The 19,490-nt window shown below is 40.9% G+C and overlaps 1 protein-coding gene across 2 annotated transcripts in view; it reads left to right on the top strand.

Moving 5' to 3' along the window:
- Positions 1 to 19,490, top strand: part of dennd4c (DENN/MADD domain containing 4C) — a 43,785-nt gene that overhangs the window by 788 nt on the left and 23,507 nt on the right. For both annotated transcript variants that reach the window (XM_028563887.1, XM_028563886.1), the window contains exon 2: positions 14,301 to 14,601. In XM_028563887.1, the coding sequence (XP_028419688.1) occupies positions 14,303 to 14,601 (299 nt within the window). In that variant the 5' untranslated portion in view covers positions 14,301 to 14,302. The remainder of the gene's footprint in view (positions 1 to 14,300; positions 14,602 to 19,490) is intronic.

Below are 19,490 nucleotides of genomic sequence, written 5' to 3'. Positions count from 1 at the left end.
CTGCTTAAAAAATGAGATATATTTGATTAAAAAAAGAAGACTTTAGCGAGGGAGTTTTGCAGTTTAAGACAGAACTGTACCTAAGACAAGGAACTGTTAACCTGACTGCCTTTTAGGCATGTGGCTTGCTTTTTATCAAGGGACATTTTCTCAGAATATGCCATGTCACTATTTATGTGACCCTCAACCTAGGACGTAAAGTTGTGTTGGATGCCTCTGTTGGTATTGTGGATGTGTGTGTTGGGTGAGCACAAATGCCATTGAATGCATTGCTAAGGAAATGCTCACATATCTATGCCTCAGCATTTGACAGTCTGCCAGTCAGCAGCAGTCTCCCCCCAAGGGCAGCAGAGTACTCCCAGCTTCAGCTTCCCAACACCGTTTTGGTGATTCATGGCATGCATGTGATGTTCCTGTTATGACAGCCATAGCACAAGTCCCAGCACAGCAGAGAATGGCACTTCCTCTTGTACTTCTTGCATTCAGATTGTACTGTATGTGTTTGCCACCTGAGATGGAATGTTGGACTAAAACGGAATAATCAAGTCTTGTGGAGGAAGTAAATCATGGAAATAATGCTACTGCATAATTGCATCATCCCTGAGCCGTTGACAAGTGTAAATGCAGGAGCAAAATCTCTTTCTTGACCTTGCCTTGGCCTGACAGGCAGGGGAGTGGAGTGAATGTTGCCTCCTACTAACTGCTACAGCCAGCAGCAGGTATAAAAGTAGGTCATGGCTTCACTGTGGCTTTGTGTACATTGAACTTGCACTTTGTCACCGCTGGTCTTCCAAAGGCTCTGTCAGGTGACTAAGGAAAGGAAGTAGATTGGCCAAGGGAGCTGCAACGGACTGTTGAAGGACTCAGTGGTTGCCTAGGCAAAAGTCAAATTTGGATTTCGACGAGTGTGAGAAAATCCAGTAACTCATTCTGTGGTACAGTAAGAGGAATTTCTCCCAAGAGCAACAAATGTGACCGTTTCTGAAATGTCTGCTGTGATACATCAGTGCAGATTCTTTCAGTGAAGCCAGTCAACTACCATCTCAACTGCTTTTATCTCTTACTCTTCAAATGACTCTACTGCTTAGCTCACACTTCAACTGCCATCATTGAACTGTCACTAATTTCATTAAGCACTAACTGACACCTTCAGGTCAATTTTCACCCACACTTTGACTGACTTGTCTTATTACTTTTGCGACTTGAAGTTCCACTGAATTGTTAACCCTTTTCAACACTGTACACCTAAATTGACACGTCAACTTCATTTATGACTTACATTTTGACAAACTCTTTTAGGTCTCAGGTTTTTACCTTTTGAACAACCACAACAACAACAAAAAAAATTCCATCGCTTTCAGTTCCCACAACTTCGACTGTTCATACACTCCAACTGCTTTCTGTGCTTTCACACTTCTTCAACCGACACACTTTAACTGACATCGTCTTTCAATGTATATATTTGAACTGAATGTCTTTTAGGAATTTCAAACTTTAACTGACACTTTCTGTTCAATTCATCATCTACGCACTGAGCGACATTTCAACCCCTTTTTAGAGCTTAAAGGTGCCATGACATGCTGCTTTTTGGATGCTTTTATATAGGCCTTAGTGGTCCCCTAATACTGTATCTGAAGTCTCTTTTATATAGACCTTAGTGGTCCCCTAATACTGTATCTGAAGTCTCTTTTATATAGACCTTAGTGGTCCCCTAATACTGTATCTGAAGTCTCTTTTATATAGGCCTTAGTGGTCCCCTAATACTGTATCTGAAGTCTCTTTTATATAGACCTTAGTGGTCCCCTAATACTGTATCTGAAGTCTCTTTTATATAGACCTTAGTGGTCCCCTAATACTGTATCTGAAGTCTCTTTTATATAGGCCTTAGTGGTCCCCTAATACTGTATCTAAAGTCTCTTTTTATATAGGCCTTAGTGGTCCCCTAATACTGTATCTGAAGTCTCTTTTATATAGACCTTAGTGGTCCCCTAATACTGTATCTAAAGTCTCTTTTATATAGGCCTTAGTGGTCCCCTAATACTGTATCTAAAGTCTCTTTTATATAGGCCTTAGTGGTCCCCTAATACTGTATCTGAAGTCTCTTTTATATAGACCTTAGTGGTCCCCTAATACTGTATCTAAAGTCTCTTTTATATAGACCTTAGTGGTCCCCTAATACTGTATCTAAAGTCTCTTTTATATAGGCCTTAGTGGTCCCCTAATACTGTATCTGAAGTCTCTTTTATATAGACCTTAGTGGTCCCCTAATACTGTATCTGAAGTCTCTTTTATATAGACCTTAGTGGTCCCCTAATACTGTATCTGAAGTCTCTTTTATATAGACCTTAGTGGTCCCCTAATACTGTATCTGAAGTCTCTTTTATATAGGCCTTAGTGGTCCCCTAATACTGTATCTAAAGTCTCTTTTTATATAGGCCTTAGTGGTCCCCTAATACTGTATCTGAAGTCTCTTTTATATAGACCTTAGTGGTCCCCTAATACTGTATCTGAAGTCTCTTTTATATAGGCCTTAGTGGTCCCCTAATACTGTATCTGAAGTCTCTTTTATATAGGCCTTAGTGGTCCCCTAATACTGTATCTGAAGTCTCTTTTATATAGGCCTTAGTGGTCCCCTAATACTGTATCTGAAGTCTCTTTTATATAGGCCTTAGTGGTCCCCTAATACTGTATCTGAAGTCTCTTTTATATAGGCCTTAGTGGTCCCCTAATACTGTATCTGAAGTCTCTTTATATAGACCTTAGTGGTCCCCTAATACTGTATCTGAAGTCTCTTTTATATAGACCTTAGTGGTCCCCTAATACTGTATCTAAAGTCTCTTTTATATAGTCCTTAGTGGTCCCCTAATACTGTATCTGAAGTCTCTTTTATATAGACCTTAGTGGTCCCCTAATACTGTATCTGAAGTCTCTTTTATATAGACCTTAGTGGTCCCCTAATACTGTATCTGAAGTCTCTTTTATATAGACCTTAGTGGTCCCCTAATACTGTATCTGAAGTCTCTTTTATATAGACCTTAGTGGTCCCCTAATACTGTATCTGAAGTCTCTTTTATATAGGCCTTAGTGGTCCCCTAATACTGTATCTAAAGTCTCTTTTATATAGGCCTTAGTGGTCCCCTAATACTGTATCTGAAGTCTCTTTTATATAGACCTTAGTGGTCCCCTAATACTGTATCTGAAGTCTCTTTTATATAGGCCTTAGTGGTCCCCTAATACTGTATCTAAAGTCTCTTTTATATAGGCCTTAGTGGTCCCCTAATACTGTATCTGAAGTCTCTTTTATATAGGCCTTAGTGGTCCCCTAATACTGTATCTGAAGTCTCTTTTATATAGGCCTTAGTGGTCCCCTAATACTGTATCTGAAGTCTCTTTTATATAGACCTTAGTGGTCCCCTAATACTGTATCTGAAGTCTCTTTTATATAGACCTTAGTGGTCCCCTAATACTGTATCTGAAGTCTCTTTTATATAGGCCTTAGTGGTCCCCTAATACTGTATCTGAAGTCTCTTTTATATAGACCTTAGTGGTCCCCTAATACTGTATCTGAAGTCTCTTTTATATAGACCTTAGTGGTCCCCTAATACTGTATCTAAAGTCTCTTTTATATAGGCCTTAGTGGTCCCCTAATACTGTATCTGAAGTCTCTTTTATATAGACCTTAGTGGTCCCCTAATACTGTATCTGAAGTCTCTTTTATATAGACCTTAGTGGTCCCCTAATACTGTATCTGAAGTCTCTTTTATATAGACCTTAGTGGTCCCCTAATACTGTATCTGAAGTCTATTTCACAAAATTCAGCCTTGGTGCAGAATTACAGCCACTAGAGCCAGTCCCACAATGAGCTTTCCTCAGTATTGTGCCATTTCTGTGTCTGTAGCTTTTAACCCTATTGAGGAGGGGGGGCTTCACCAACTGCCACTTTGCTCCTTTGAAAGCCATGATGTCTCTCTCTCATGGGTTGGCCAAATTCTCTGGGCAGAGAAAGGGGAGGTAACCTTGCTCCTTATGACCTCATAAGGAGAAGATTCCAGATCGACCCATCTGAGCTTTCATTTTCTCAAAGGTAGAGCAGGATACCCAGGGCTCCGTTTACACCTATCACCATTTCTAGCCACTGGGGGGACCATAGGCAGGCTGGGGGAACGCATATTAATGTTAAAAAAAAACCTCAAAGTGACATTTTCATGCCATGAAATTTTCACATTGTAAATCTAGTCTTTTCTAGTAAGTAATTATTAACTGTATATTTTTTTTCATTATTAATGCAAAAGAGGTCTTCCATCATAAAGAGGTCTGGGCTCATTGGCAACAAAAAAAACATAGCAACCCTACATAGCTGGTAGGGAGGCATTGTCTGTCACAAAAAAGAAACCCTTCAGCAACCCTGATCTTCTTTCTCACCATTGCTCTTGCTGTTCCAAATGTATTTAATTGGTGTTTTCTACTTCATTTGCCAGAACTAACTGCAGAGTATACCGACAATGCAAGTTCTTGAGCCAATACTTACCTGAAACACTTCTGTGCATTTTGTTAAGCTGCCTGTTTGCATGTTTTAAGACATATTAACTCCAGATAGTTGTTTTGAGCCAAAGGGCAACAAGGATCTTGTAAGCCAGCCAAAAACCCTCTCAGGTAACATATTTCCGTCCTCTGACCCTTGTACTTTGGTGTGATGTGCCAGTTAGTGTTTTAGTTGACTTCTTTTGATAGGCCTCGGGGTCTGAGCTATAATAGGGCCAGCTGAGCTAGTTAGTAAAGGCAATGACTTTGCCCTCTCTCCCTTCTCCTTAGAGTGGAAAGAATGCTCTGTGTCCGCTGGGTGTCACGCTCCAGGAGGGAGGCAGTCTTGTGACGGGTTCTGCAGAGCCTAGCCTCGCTCTGAGCTGCCTCTCGTCGTCTTAACTCACCCAGGTTGTTGTTAGTTGTACAAAGACACATGTTACGGCAAACTTTGAATAACCGTTGCCGCTGTCCTTGTCCGACCCTTTCGTGTCGTGTTGTGGGAAGCTTGACATACCTGCTGCCGTCGGCTGTGCAGGCAACAGTTGTGTTTGACACAGTTCGGCAAACACTTTAAGTGTGTCCCTTTTTCTCTTGAAAGCACACCTGCCTCTTATATCATGTGCTCAGGTCTTTGTAGAGTGTAACTAACCACCCATGGTGAGCCAGGAAGAAGAAAGGGGAAACTTTCAGCTTCAGTTATTACAGTAGTCACTGGTTGCTACCGGTCACTTTGATGTTATCTTGATAAAACATTACATTACATAGATTGACAAACAAAGATTCACAGGGATACAATACTAAAAGGGCCACATACCGTTTGCCTGAGTCTTCTGTAATAGGCTTTAGTGGATGACTGTTATAGTGCTGAAACAGGTGGTCAGTTAGTTAATGGACAGTTTGGATAATTAAGTACCCAGTAAAAAAAAAAAGAAGACATTTGCTGATTACACCGCCTATAATGTGAAAAAATACTGTGTTCTTTTTTTGACTAGCATATTTACTAAGCAATTTGAAGTCATTTTCTTGGCTTTGGTAAATGGGCATTACTATATAGGCCAACTTTGATCTTGACATATAGGCTAAGCATTCTGTAGCAAATGACAATAAACCCACTATTAATTACATGATCTTAATGCAGTGTAACTACTTCAGCATGTAAAAAAAAAATACACCTAAAATACAAACGTTCTCCGACATGCACTCTAACAATGCAGCCCTATTTCTTATACCGTGGGGGGCAGAAATGTTGCCGTGGGGGGGCCGTCACGGTCAAATCAACATAGCGGAAACACTGTGTTTTGTTTAGTGAAGTTACACCTTGCACATGTCAGGACAGTATTTCAGTAATATGTCTGCCATATTATTAATGCTCAATGAGAGCTTAGAAAAGTAAAGCAGAACAGCCTGTGCCTAAAAAGAACAAAATAGCCTGTGGAAACAAACATTATCTGTTATCTGTGTGATTTGGCAGTCAGATACCTGTTCTGAGAAGCGTGTTGACGGCTATCGTCAGTCCTTAAATGAAATTGGATTTTTATGTATTGCCTCTGTGTATAAAAAAAAAAAAAAAACAGCTGCCAGAGTTAAACAAACACGAGTGAGGAACAGAGTTCATCGTTGGTCTTTTGCTTTGTGCAGGCCGTGCGGCGCTACAGAGAGGTTGTTGGCATATGCGTATGATAATGCAAGGCTATCGCACGGGCTTATCTGGAGCCAAAAAGCAGATAGACTGTGAATGCTCCACCTCTCACACACTCTGAACAGCAAATATTGAACAGTTAAATATATTCCCTGCCTTTTTATCAAGTGCACTTGAGCATGTTTTTGAAGCATTCTGACTTATTTTCTGTATCGTATACTGATGGCTTATTCCACCCAGTTAGACTGTTCTCATCGCAACACAACTCATGTTAAGATTAATTAGCAGGGGGACGTATTTACAGGCCGCCAACTATGTGCACACATACACATTGTGGCTTGCACCATATGAATTCAATCAGACAACAACTCAACTGGCTTCAATTTGAGTTCATCTTCCCCCCCCTCAGAAAAAAAAACATAGCTTTTAGCTGTGTTCCTGCGGTCTTCATCGCCTTGTGAAGTGGAAGTTTCGTCAGCTCATTGGCACCTTATACTCGGCCTGGCCTTCACCACCTACAGCACACTGTGATGACAGATGGCAGGGAGGGCCACTTTGCTTTTCAGATCATCCAGAGCCCAGAGCTACAGAGTGGCACTTAAAGCACACACCGATGCTGTAGAAGCTGACAAACCGTGGCTCAGCCGGCTGCCACTGGAGCTACAGCTGAAATAAAATTCCCTGTTCCTTTGCAGGTATTTTGCTTTTGTGTCAGGAGCCATAGCTGAGTTTTCAGAAAGGATTTAAAGTACACTTAAGCAGTCCTGTTGCGTGCAGATGAATAAGTAGAACATGCACAGAAGGGCACTTGTCACAACAGAAGGGGTTGGTGCGAAGGGTCAGTCCTTATTTATAACCAAGGGTCACCCACTCCCTCGTGTAATTACTGCACCTGTACACCCTCTGTAAACATTGCTTTTTATGCTCATTTGCAGCGCTCAAGGTTCAGTACATGACAATAGTGTGTGTCACGATGATCAGCTGCTGTTTGAGTCAAGCTATGAGCGGATCTGCATGGCGGGGCTACCGCTTAAATACTGTAACTAAGATAGACACAGCACTGTCTGTTGTCCCACATTACACACAAACACTCAGACTTGTGCATGCGCAGACACGCGGGCAGGCTCTTTCACCCCTGGGGAACAAGCCTCCAGGCTCTTTTGTGTGAAAGGGATGAGATCATTGTGGGGCAGATCACGGGGGGATGGAGGAAGGGGTTCCACTCTGTGTACTTGAATAGAAAAATCTCTGTTTCTATGTCTGTCTCGATTTCTGTCTCTTCATCTTTTTGTCTCCCGTGGAATATGGTACTTTAGAAATGAAGGGGCTGGCCAGGTGAATGCCATTAACACCGGACCAGTGCTACAAGTGAACAAACATCAGGTTTGGCATATGTGAGGACTAGGACCTCCCCAGTTTTATTTATGGCAGTAGAAGAGTTTTCCTCTGCCCTCAGGGGTTGTTGGGCTGCATAGCCAACCTTTGGCACATTTGCAAGCAAGTTAAGACCAGTGCCACCGTTAAAGAACAGGACTTTCCAGTGCAGGGAAATTAGGGGCCTCAAGGAATGATCCACTCAGGATTTTAGAACTAAGAGTGATCATGGATTTAGTTTTGATCCTTAATTGTGTCCTTTTTTTCTTTTCTTTTTTTCTTTTTTTTTTTTTTAACCAGCATAACCCTTTTATTATATAAGATACCCTTAATCCAATCAGTTGGATTTGCTAATTTAAATTGTTAATATATTCCTCAGTACTACAGTAGTTACTAGTTACTCGTATTGTACTGGAGGCAGTGAATCATTACATCTCATTGTTTTCTATTGCACCTTCCAAAATTTGTTTGTTTTCTTATCTTAAAAATATGAATAGGTTTTCCTCCGCTGCATGCCTCTCTGAATGATCACAGAGCAGCTCCAAAGATCAGATAATTACATAAATTACAAATCGGTTGGCTATTTGTACATTTCTTTCCCACAACTGACAATAACAGTGAACGATGAACTTTCCACAGATTTCCACGTATTTGAAATTAAAATGATGGATTATGAGGCAGGGAGATTGCGATTTTGATGGCTTTATTAATTTGTCTGAGATATTTGATCAATGTCTTTTTTTTTTTTTACCACCATTCAAGTAATTTGGAATGAATGTTAGCCTGTTGGAGCATCTGTAGTGCTCTCAACATGGTAAGACAATGAGCCCAGGCAAGAGAAACTAACTTAAAAGTGGGGAGTGGTCCCATCACATCAGTGAGGCCTGAATGGCAAAACCTGTTTTACATTGGGGACTTTATAACAAGCTGAACCGTCTGCTGTTTTTGCTTACCTTACACTCCCTTTTATTTAGAGGCTTGTGGCACCTAGTCATGCCATATGTTGTTATTTAAAGTTATACTCAGAAATGCTGTCATTTGGTATGTCGGTTTTAGTAAACCTGCTGAAATAATGACGTTTTACACAACTTCAGAATCAGCTAAGAGTCAACTTCAAATTATAAGTGGATTAATGGACATTTATCCGCAATATATGGACATCAGCAAAACTGTTATCACTGGAAAGAGGAAGTCACACTACTGTAATTCCAAGAGTGTTATGTCCTCTTGTGTTTTAAGAATATTGTTCTGAAAAGAGGGTGTGCATATTTTTGAAGCAAAGTACATCGATCAGTTCAAAGGGTTAGGGCCAAGGTTTGAGCCAGAAGTGGGCATTGTGGATCAATATCATGAAAAATGGATATCTTACAGATCAAGTTAGTTAACTTTAAATAGTCCTGCTCATTACGTGCCAAACCTAGCTTGAGCTAATTCTGGTGATGAATAAACAGTGAACAGAATCTACTGTGTGCATTATACATTACAAGTTAAAGTGTACTGGAGACTGCAGCTAGTAACTGGTCCGAATACGTGTCCTCTAAAGCGTCATAGTATTTTTGTCATGGTTCGTAGTGACCCTACACCCTGAGTGCAACCCAGACAAAGAGCGTGACACTCGATCATCAGGGCTCAGGGGTAACAGAGGAACAGGTTTTCACGTGGGACGGGAGGGGCAGAGCACAACCTTTAGAGAAGCAGGGGCTCGAGTTACACAGGACTTAATACGGTTGAAATTTAGTGCACCAGTTTGTCTCAGTCATTTTACCATTTGTCCTGAGAAGCTTCACAATTTATGCCTTGGGGTTTAAAAGTTTTTTTCCCCCACCCCTGCATGCTGTCACAAGTACAGAAGAAGAAAATCCTAAATGCTATGTTCACTTCTGTTTACAATAGCTTTAAAGCTTTTAGTCTAATTCACTGTCAACACCATTGCTGTTTATGGCCACTGCCATGTTTTATTTGCCCGCCAGACATAAAAGTGCACAATAAAACAAGCCTTCTCTGGCATTTTTAGATCTCAAACTGAGACCGTGGACTTAATTTCCCCGTGCTTCGAGGCTGACAGCAATCTACAGAAAACATGTCAGCTATACTAAATGTAACCTTGAAAGACTTAGAGATCAATTTCCTCAGCTAGGGTAACACTAGTCGCAGCTCAGGGGATGTGCAGCCTGGCATTGTTGGGCCTGGGTTGCCATGGCAGCGTCAGTGTTTGTCTATCATGGACTGTCACAAAGAGATATTTGTATGGTTGTGGTGGAGGCAGAGGGGACTGTCACAAATGGTTCTAGCCTTAAGAGTGTGTCAGCAGTTGTGTGCAGACCTAACATCAGGGGCTAGTTGGCCTTGCAGGGAAATATGATTATTCATTTCAATATCAGTGGTGGTAATATGTGAATATGGCAGATATCACCAATGATATATAAAAATGGCCATTTTCTTTGTGTATCATGACTTTGTTGTAGTTCCCTCTCTATTGCACATAAGTGATATAGCATTACAGACCAATCAAACTTGTAATGGTAATCTATCTGCAACAAATAGCCTTTCTATCGTGACCAACCCCCGCGTTTTTTAATAATAACAGAAAATGATATGACAGCATTAAAGTTATTGTTGGTGTTCATGGTAAAGTCCCTGAAATATCAACACGTCATATTCCTCTACTTAGTTTCACTACTAAACCCTGCACCCCACACATGAATCACAGCACAATCCTCATTCAGACAGAAGTGAAGTAAGTAAAATACACATTTTGACGAAAAAAAGCTGTTGATTTTGTTCTCTGGTTGGGGTTTTATATGAAAGCAGCTATGTGTAAAAGATGACCGCAGGTGCAGTATGTGTGACTTGAAGTGGTACACTGGCAGCCTAGTTTCTGGATCAGTGAAGAATTTTCAAATTATGTTTTTTGAAAACAACGAATGATCTAAAAGCACAAGTAATAGCCTCATCCCAATTAATATAAGGGACAGTTCTCAAAGCCCAATCAGTACCTAACAGACCTGCTGGTTGCCCAGGATTGTGTTTGATTTTTATTTTTATTTTTTATTTCAGCTCGACATTGCTTTGTTCCCTGCTGTGACACTGTGGTGATCTGTGCCCATGCTGTCTGGAAGCTGCATGACTCACAGCCTTGATGGTTTTATACAGATTTATCATTTTGGAGCAGATGAATTGTATAGGCTAATGTTTGTGACAAAGTTAAAATGTGAAAGTTACTCAGAAGAAAACACTCTTGCAAAACAGAGTTGTTAAAGTAAGAAATGATCAAACATTGCTGATCAACGAAAGCGAGACGTGAGTGCACACACATCCAATCCTTTCCTGCTGACCTTTGCAGGGTTTTTCCTGCATAGAGGAGCTCGGAGTAGAGCCGCTGCTCCTTCGCGTCGAAAGGAGTCAGTTGAGGTGGTTCTGGCATCTGGTAAGGATGCCCCCTGGGCGCCTCCCTAGGGAGGTGTTCCAGGCACGTCCAGCTGGGAGGAGGCCTCGGGGAAGACCCAGGACTAGGTGGAGGGATTATATCTCCAACCTGGCCTGGGAACGCCGATCCCCAGTCGGAGCTGGTTAATGTTGCTCGGGAAAGGGAAGTTTGGGGTCCCCTGCTGGAGCTGCTCCCCCCGCGACCCGATACCGGATAAGCGGACGAAGATGGATGGATGGATGGATGGATGGATGGATTTTGTAAAACTTGGGGTTTCATTTATGTGTGTGTGTGTGTGTGTCTGTCTGTCTGTCTGTCTAACAGTCTGGTGTTACTCCCACGAGATAAAAGAGATCATTTCTAACAAAAACTCAAATGAGTAGCTGACTGCTTCAAAACTATTTGTATTGTATGCAAACAAATTTGATGTTTTAAAATGGCTTTGTGTAATTTAAAAGGGTCACTTGTGTTAAACCACTGATACTTAACATTCTACTCATCTGTAGCTGTGAGATATACGCAGCTTTGAGCCACATTTAGCCAATTGTTGTGCATTTCTGGCTGGCATATATACCATATGGTTTGGTTTGTGGGCTCCTCTATTTGCAGTAATGTAGTAAGTGTTGGACTATATTCCATGCATAGACATCTGCACTTAACAACCAGCTTCAAAATCTCATAAAGACCCTGATACATGAATGCAATAGTTTATTGATTAATTAATCTATTTTAATAAAACAGGTGTGTTCAGTTTTGTGAGGAATATTAGAGCTTTGTTGTAGCTATAAACGGACATTCATTCACCGACACGTACGCACATATGAAGAGCATCTGAGTACATTTACTGGCCAGCCTTAGCTGAGAACACATTTAACAGTGTGGTTTGTTAGAAAGCAAATAAAGTCTGAAAACAGCATTTTGCTTTTGAATAGGGTTTTGACCAGTGAGATGTATGTAACCATGGATACAGTGCAGTAAATCTCTTCAGAGCAATAAGTCTTAAAACAGTTCTATGTCTCTAGATTGCTGTTGTACATCATCATAAATTAGGAGCTGAATCCAACATGCTTTTTGAAGGAGTAGGACAAATATTATTCATTGTGTTGTGAAAAACCACATGAGGAATAATTTAGGCTTTTATGAACTTCATCTAGAAGAACAAAAGGGTCTGACATTCATGAGAATGGGTAAATGTCCTAAATTGGAGGGAGAATACTGAAATAATGTGAATTCATAGGTCTGGTCTCCATTTAAAACCCACTGGCCTATAGCAAAACAGTGCTGATCCTGTATCAGGATATTTACTGTATCTTCCTTGCCTTACCTATGAAACCCATCAGTTTTTCCATCCTGCATTTCTTAAACAGCTGACTCTGTTGTAAGAATTGTGGAAGGGGTGCCTGCTATTCCATCCCATCTTCATTAATGCACTTTTATTTGTTTGTGGAAAAGTTGAAGTCATTCAGCCTCTGCTTGGATATGACATGAAACTGTATTGTTTTTGCTGCTCGAGGCTTGTGTTCATACACTCTGCTCTTTGATTTCCCGACATTGTTTAAAAAGGAAAGAAAAAGCGGGCCATATTCTGGGCAAATATCCAGCTAAAATTCTTTAAAGCTACCTGGACTGTAAGGCTGGCCATATACTTGAAACAAATGAATTTTGGCATGCTCGCATGGGCAAAATGCCAAGTTTCTAACTAAAAGAGCATAGCTGCCTTCATCATTCAATCAGATAAGGGTTTATATACTCAGAAGAATGAACATTAATGCAACTATTTTTCACACATCATGCCGTTGTTGTCTAAGACTACGTGCAGTATGGTTGATGAAAATATAAAAAGCAGGCTCAAAGTCTAGTGTGGAAAATGTGTGTAACGTGTGTCAGACAGTCAGCTGTTTGCTGTCTTGCAGCGGCTGAATAATTTTCCTCCCAGGCAGGGTCAGTCTGCCTCCTGCCACTCCTTCCACAACACAAGCCAACGGATGTCCTGCACTGTATTGCGGCCAGTAGACGTTCGCATGCACTCCTGTCTCCAACTACACTGCTAGAAACCTCTTCACACGTTTTCTTTTAGATTCTCTCAGCCTTTTCTTGCAGGACAACATTGTTGCCTTTCAAGATGATTGTACTGTGGCTTCACGGTTATTTTTTTTTAGCAACATACTGTTATCATATTGATTGGTGAAAAGTCCAGAATAAAAATGAAACCAATACAATGAACAGTATTCTGCGTCATGAAATCCAGGGCTGTTGCTGTACAAAGAGGCTTTTTCCCACTCCTGCCACAGCTGACTCACCACTGGAAAAATTGAACTTCCTGTGTAGGTCCCTAGCAGCCCTTTGAAGGCGACGTGGATGTTTGCTTTAAGTTTCTCCAGACAATCAGTTGCTTTCTGTTGTTTGTGGTGAGACTTGATAAGTCAAGTGCTTTTTATATGCACAGAAAGATGATTTCTGAGTATAAATGATGAGCAGCAGTTTGATTTCTTGTAAATGCTTAATGGAAACTGGGCAACCTAATGTCATAAATAAGAGCTCAATTTCCAATGTAACCGATAACTGAGTCGTCAACTGCTAGATTTGGTGTCCTGACTCAAACATGAACTAGAAAACAGAAACCAAACATTTAAAATTTAAAGAAATTCCTTACATACTATATTCAGTCAAAAAATGACAAGCGACAGATTTTGGCAGCTCCAACTGTTAAACTGGGTGTCACTTTTCATATTTATGAATACTGGTCACTCGCTCGCGAGTGACCATATTTCACATGTTTTATAGACTTTGGTGTCTGCTTGATTTACACTCCCGGTGGCATTTCTGAGCATTCCTCCGGGCCCGGCTGCTCTTCCTTGGCTCTCTGTAGCCACCAGAACTTTAACTCTCTCAACATAGTTGGAGCAGTGCGGTGATATACAATGACAAGAGTGTTTGTCATTACCCTCTGTGTTCCCCGAGTTTGTTTGCTTCGTTGTGGTGCCTCAGTCTTAAAGGATCCGATTATTGCCTTTGCCACGGTATTACTTAACATTCTGTGTATGCTTGCATGTGTAATCCTTTCCACTGTTCCATAGTGAGATGCAAGAGCTTTCACGAACATGCAGTGTTCTCCTTGGCTATAGCCTAAATACGGTATATTATGTAGCAAATGTTAAGCAGTAGACTGCTTTGCAAGGGTTTAACCACTGCTGAGAATAGAATACCTTGATGTCTTCTACGAATGTGGTACAGGAGGGGTTATTGTTTATTAGGCAAAAGAAAATGACTGCATGCCATATGAATGTCATTCCAAATGTATCTCATCTCTATTTTCTTACTTCCCGGTACGTCCAGCCATGATCGAGGACAAGGGTCACCGTGTGACCGACTACTTTGTGGTGGCCGGGCTGACAGAAAAGTCCACGCCCCTGGAGCAGGACCTGTCGGAGACCAAGTCCAGCGGGCCCAAAGCACCCATCACCGACTTGGCCGTCATTAACAGGTCGGCGGGAGAAACCGTGCCCGAGGGCTTCACTTGCATCGACAGCACCTACAGCGGCCAGCCAGCCAACCTTAATCATGGCAGTCTTAAGAGCCCCGAGCTGTTTCTGTGCTACAAGAGGGGTCGAGGGAAGTCTCCTCTCATTGACGTTGGGTGAGTCAGCGGTTTGTTTAAATGTCAGTGTTTGTAATCTGGAATGTTCACATGCCTGCAACAAAAAGAGACTCATTATAAGTGGCTTCACTTATCAGTTACTGAAGCTGGATTCCACTGAAACTCTTCATAAGAGTGCATCAAAAACTTCATTAACCAATTTAGAGTCTGTTTTTGATAACGGCTTGGTCTGAATCATTAATCCAGACAGCAGAAGTTAAAGTCAACATTGTAGTGTAGTTGGTCAGTGAGCTAATACTGGATTTAGCTTTAATTTAGCCTGTTAACTCTTAAATCCTTTCTTCTGCTGTTCTGTACTACCACATTAGATTCAGAGGCTCATTGCGTTATTGTGATGGAAACAGGTTGGAAGAAGGAAGACACTTTGAGGGGGAAAAAACAATCAAGCGCATGACTACAGCAATTACAGATATGATTAAAGATCCCCAAAGTGTCCTCCAGCAGGGCTAATCACCAGTCACCATGTCGACGGAATTTCACACGCAAAATATTTTGACTTGCATTACATTTTATTTATTTAGCTGACACTTTTATCCAAAGCGACTTCCAATCAATGCATTCAATCATTAAAGTACAAACTAAGAACAGCAAGAATCACATAAAGGTACACAAGCTTCAAATAAGCCAAACAACGTGCAAATTCTTTTCATTATTGTCTTTCATGGAAAAAAAATTGACACAGTAAATTATAAAATGAGTAAATTCCATTTAGCTGCTTTAGTAACAGGATCCTGGTATTGTGTGTGCTGTATCACTGTGACAGGTCAAAATGTCTGCTGTTATAAAGGCCTAGTTTGCAGACACCACTCTTCCTACCTTTTATGATAAGATAATCTTTTATTTATCCCCAGTAGTAATATAGTAATATATTTTATGATGTATTATAGTGAAATGTATTTCTAATATTTTTGGTCTTCCTTTTATGTCCCATGGCATTTTCAGTTTAACATTGATGGCATGACAAAACAACCCATCAGAGGTGAAAGGAAGTAGGTGTGTTGTTGACTACTCCGTTCACTCACCCATGTTGCATCACGGAGTTCTCCCTCTCAGCCACACCTCTTGGCTCCTATCCATTGCTCTCTTCTATCATCTTATAAGAGAGGTTACTCCGTCATGTTTCACTTCTTCCAGTTCAGTAAGCCTAACCCCCAATCTCCACCAGCTGCGTAACGGCTCCGAAACGGCAGCGGCGGAGTCATTAGGTTTCCATTAAAGTCAGTGTGTGTATTTCCACTGACTGTATAACGGCTGTGTCCCAGCTCCGGCGATCCGCAGCCCTCCGGAGCAGACACGCAGACAATTTTTGCCAGAAGCCAGAGAGCTCCACAGCAATTCAGCACACGGCAGATAGTGCGGGACAGGAAGTCGAGCACAGAAGCAAAATAAAACATCCGGTTGATTTTCAAAATAAAATTTTGGAGCCAGTCCGCAGCCGTTCTGCATCCTGTGGAAATCCGGAGTAAGGCTACAACTGTTCTTACTTATTCCCAGAGGAGCCAAAAACATCCCCAGTGCTTTGTATGTGTTAACTATGCCTTATTGAGAACAATGATGCAATTGCCTGATGCACTTCAGTTCTTTACATACCTTATGTGCCAACACACCAAGGAGATCGGTCCAAGTTGGGTCTGCTTTTTTTCCCGGCCAATTCAACATGTGTTGGAGACGTCAGTGAGAGGAATCCATCTAATTTAGGTTAAAAGCATAAGTGCACAAGAAGCAAAACGGAAGTGAGGAGAGCAAGCAAACGACTAAATTAGTAAAAGTTAACAATGCTATGTTTCACTCATCATTCATTCTGGCATGGAGAGTTATTTCCTCTCACGCAGGCGCAGAGCGTTCGTGCTAGTTGGCTGTCGACTGTAGTCTTTGCGGTGTGTTCAAGTGCAACTTTTTTGCCAAGACACAGGTGGCGTCACCTAGGAGACGTCAGGTGATGCCACGGTCGGCCTTTGTCACCACTAGTTCTTGACGTGTCGGTACCAATAGTCTTTGTCCAAAGCCTTTTGGTGTATGCCACTAACAAACTGGAGTTTCCAGTTACATGAGACGACACTGTGCTCACTCTCTGAAAGAATCCCCTTGCAAAATTTTCATTAAAGCTGGTGTTGCTCTATAAAAATTGCTACACATTGACTGTATTCCACTTGCGCTGTGCTGAATTTGGTTAATTTCACGTGTTATTCATGTCCCTTCTGCTAACTGTAGCTTTAAAACTGTAGAACAACGTAAAACCCTTATGAAACCCTGCAGCCGTCACAAACAGAAGATCAGATGTCAAGGGATGTTTTCTTTTAGAGGTTGCGCAACCCTGCTTAGCATGCTACCAGACATATGGGGTGGATAAAATGGAAGAAAACTTACATTCAAGGATTCATAGTCATTGTCAAGCTGCTTTATAGTTTGTTTTTTCTTAGGTTGAAGTAGACCTGTGCAATATATTGATGTTATTAGGGCTGTCACGATACCAAAAATTCAGTAGTCGGTGCCAATACCAGTAAAATAACACAATTCTCGATGCCGATTTTGATACCACGGTAAAAAAAAAAAAGAAGATTCCCTGTACTTTAACTTGAAACATGAACTTCTTTATTAAAATATTTGAAAAATATCAAAATGTCATAACAAGACATACACAACATGTGCAATAGAGCATAGAACAACATAATAAAGTGCAATTAATGGTCGTAGTGCAACAACTAGCTAGTGTCCCCAGACACATTCCAGACTTCCAAGCATCTTTTCAAAAGGTACTGTGCAAAAACAACAACCGTGTTTCTAACAGTTGTGTGACCAGAGACGTTACAAACCCGGGGTGAATATTGGAGATGTATTTGAAAGATGGAGACAGGTTTGACGCTGAGTTGGCTAATTTCACCTTGAGAGACATTTTTGAGAGCTAGAGTACCCGAGTTGGTTACGCGCAAAAACAATTGAGACACAGCCAGTAAAGTGATCCCGACTGGTCCTGGCTAACCGTGACTAACGCTGCCATGCTAACCCTGCTAACGGCTAACATTACCGTTACCATAGGAGCAGGCAAGCGGGCCTCGTTTTAGATTTAAGATCATAATATCGTAAATGGCTTAAGTTTAGTCTTTTCCTGGTTTTAAAGGCTGCATTATTCATCATATCCACATTACTGATGATTATTTATCAAAAATCTCATTGTGAAGATATTTTGTTAAAGCACCAATTGTCACATTGTGTCTGCAATATCGTCACAACATCGACATTGAGGTATTTGGTCAAAAATATTATGATATCTGATTTTCTCCATATCATCCAGCCCTAGGTTGAAGTACCAAATCAGTATATATCAATATAGCAATGGCTCCCTTCCTGATGGTTCTTCTTTGGTTGAGCTACAACAAAGAACGTCAGTAAATATTTTTTGGTCACGTTGCAACACCGGTATCTTCCCTTCACATTATTTTTTCTGTTCCACCTGCTAGTCTTCATCTCCCGGAAAAATAAAGGAAAAACGTGCAACCTGTAAATCATTCATTCTTCCTTCTGCCACCTCTGCTGTCAGTGAAGCCAGCATTCCCAGCCCGGGGCTCCACAGCGTCACGACTCACTGTGCCCATTAGGGCTCTGTTTTTGTTGCCTAAATGAGAATTTGCTGGCAACTGTTCTCCTGGCCTCTTTAGGTTTGTCCTGCATTCTTTTCAGAAGAAACGGAGTGTTTCAGGACTATTATATCCCCGATGGCTGCCCTGTAGTCTGCACAACATTAGAAAATGTTTTTCTGTAATAGTTTAAAGAGGGCAGCAATCACAGCTTTTGGCCTCCCACATGGTATTGTCCAGATGGAAAGGGAGATCCTGGAGCATGCTGCCATAGAAGCCCTGCAGTCATGCAAAAAAAAAATCAACACAGTGGGACACTGATTGCTTTCCTGGCTGCAACTTTTAGCTGTGTGATACTCAGCAGGAGTGATAAGGAAGCCGAGACCAGTAATACTCATATATTATTTTCATTCAAGGGTTTGTATTGTACAAAGCTGGTAATGAGAATCTTGATTATGAAAGTTTGCCTTGCTGTCTGGGATTTGAATGAGTCGGCAGGAAAATATGTCTGAATCACATCACCCATTAAAGACGGGCTTCTCATCGAGGCTTCAAAGGGCAACCAGAGCTTTAGGAAGAAAGTCAGTGGTGCTGAAGATGACCACACATTGATTTTATTTATTCATTTATTTCATTCATTTAAAAACAAATGCAACAACAGCATTTAACATGAATGAAAAGGAGCAGAAAGAAGTAAAACTTATAATATCTGCCCCTTATCAACACAAAATCATTTACAGTTCCAGGTCATTTGAGCTGCCTCATGCAGCCGTCTCTTTTTCTACGACATCAACACAAAATACATCAATAAATTTGACCTGCTAATTTAACACACTTCTTAAACACATAGATGGACTTTGAAGTTTTAATTCTACAATCAAGACCCTTCCACAAACTGACTCCTTTTGATTGTGACACATTTTTCCTTTACAGGCGATTGGAACCTGGGTTTTCTTAAAACCTCAGTACCTTTTTAGTTCATATCTACTTTTCCTCTTAGATAATCTATTTTGCAAATTATTTGGTAAACTTTCCAGATGGGCTTTATACATGGTTTTTAGAAGGTTATATTCTACTAATTCATTAAATTTCAGTGTTTTTAGTTGTATGAATAAAGGATTAGTTGGATCTCTGTATCCACTTCCACTGATAACTCTAATCACTCTTTTCTGTAAAAGTATAATTGGATTAATGTATGTTTTGCAGGCACTTCCCCACACTTCAATGCAATAAGTCAGATATGGAACAATCAATGAATTGTACAACAAAAACAATGCATTCTTATTTAGAGAA

Source organism: Perca flavescens, chromosome 19 (genome assembly GCF_004354835.1).
Source record: "Perca flavescens isolate YP-PL-M2 chromosome 19, PFLA_1.0, whole genome shotgun sequence".
NCBI lineage: Eukaryota > Metazoa > Chordata > Actinopteri > Perciformes > Percidae > Perca > Perca flavescens.
Note: the sequence above shows the minus strand (reverse complement) of the source record. Positions and strands in the feature narration are given on the sequence as shown.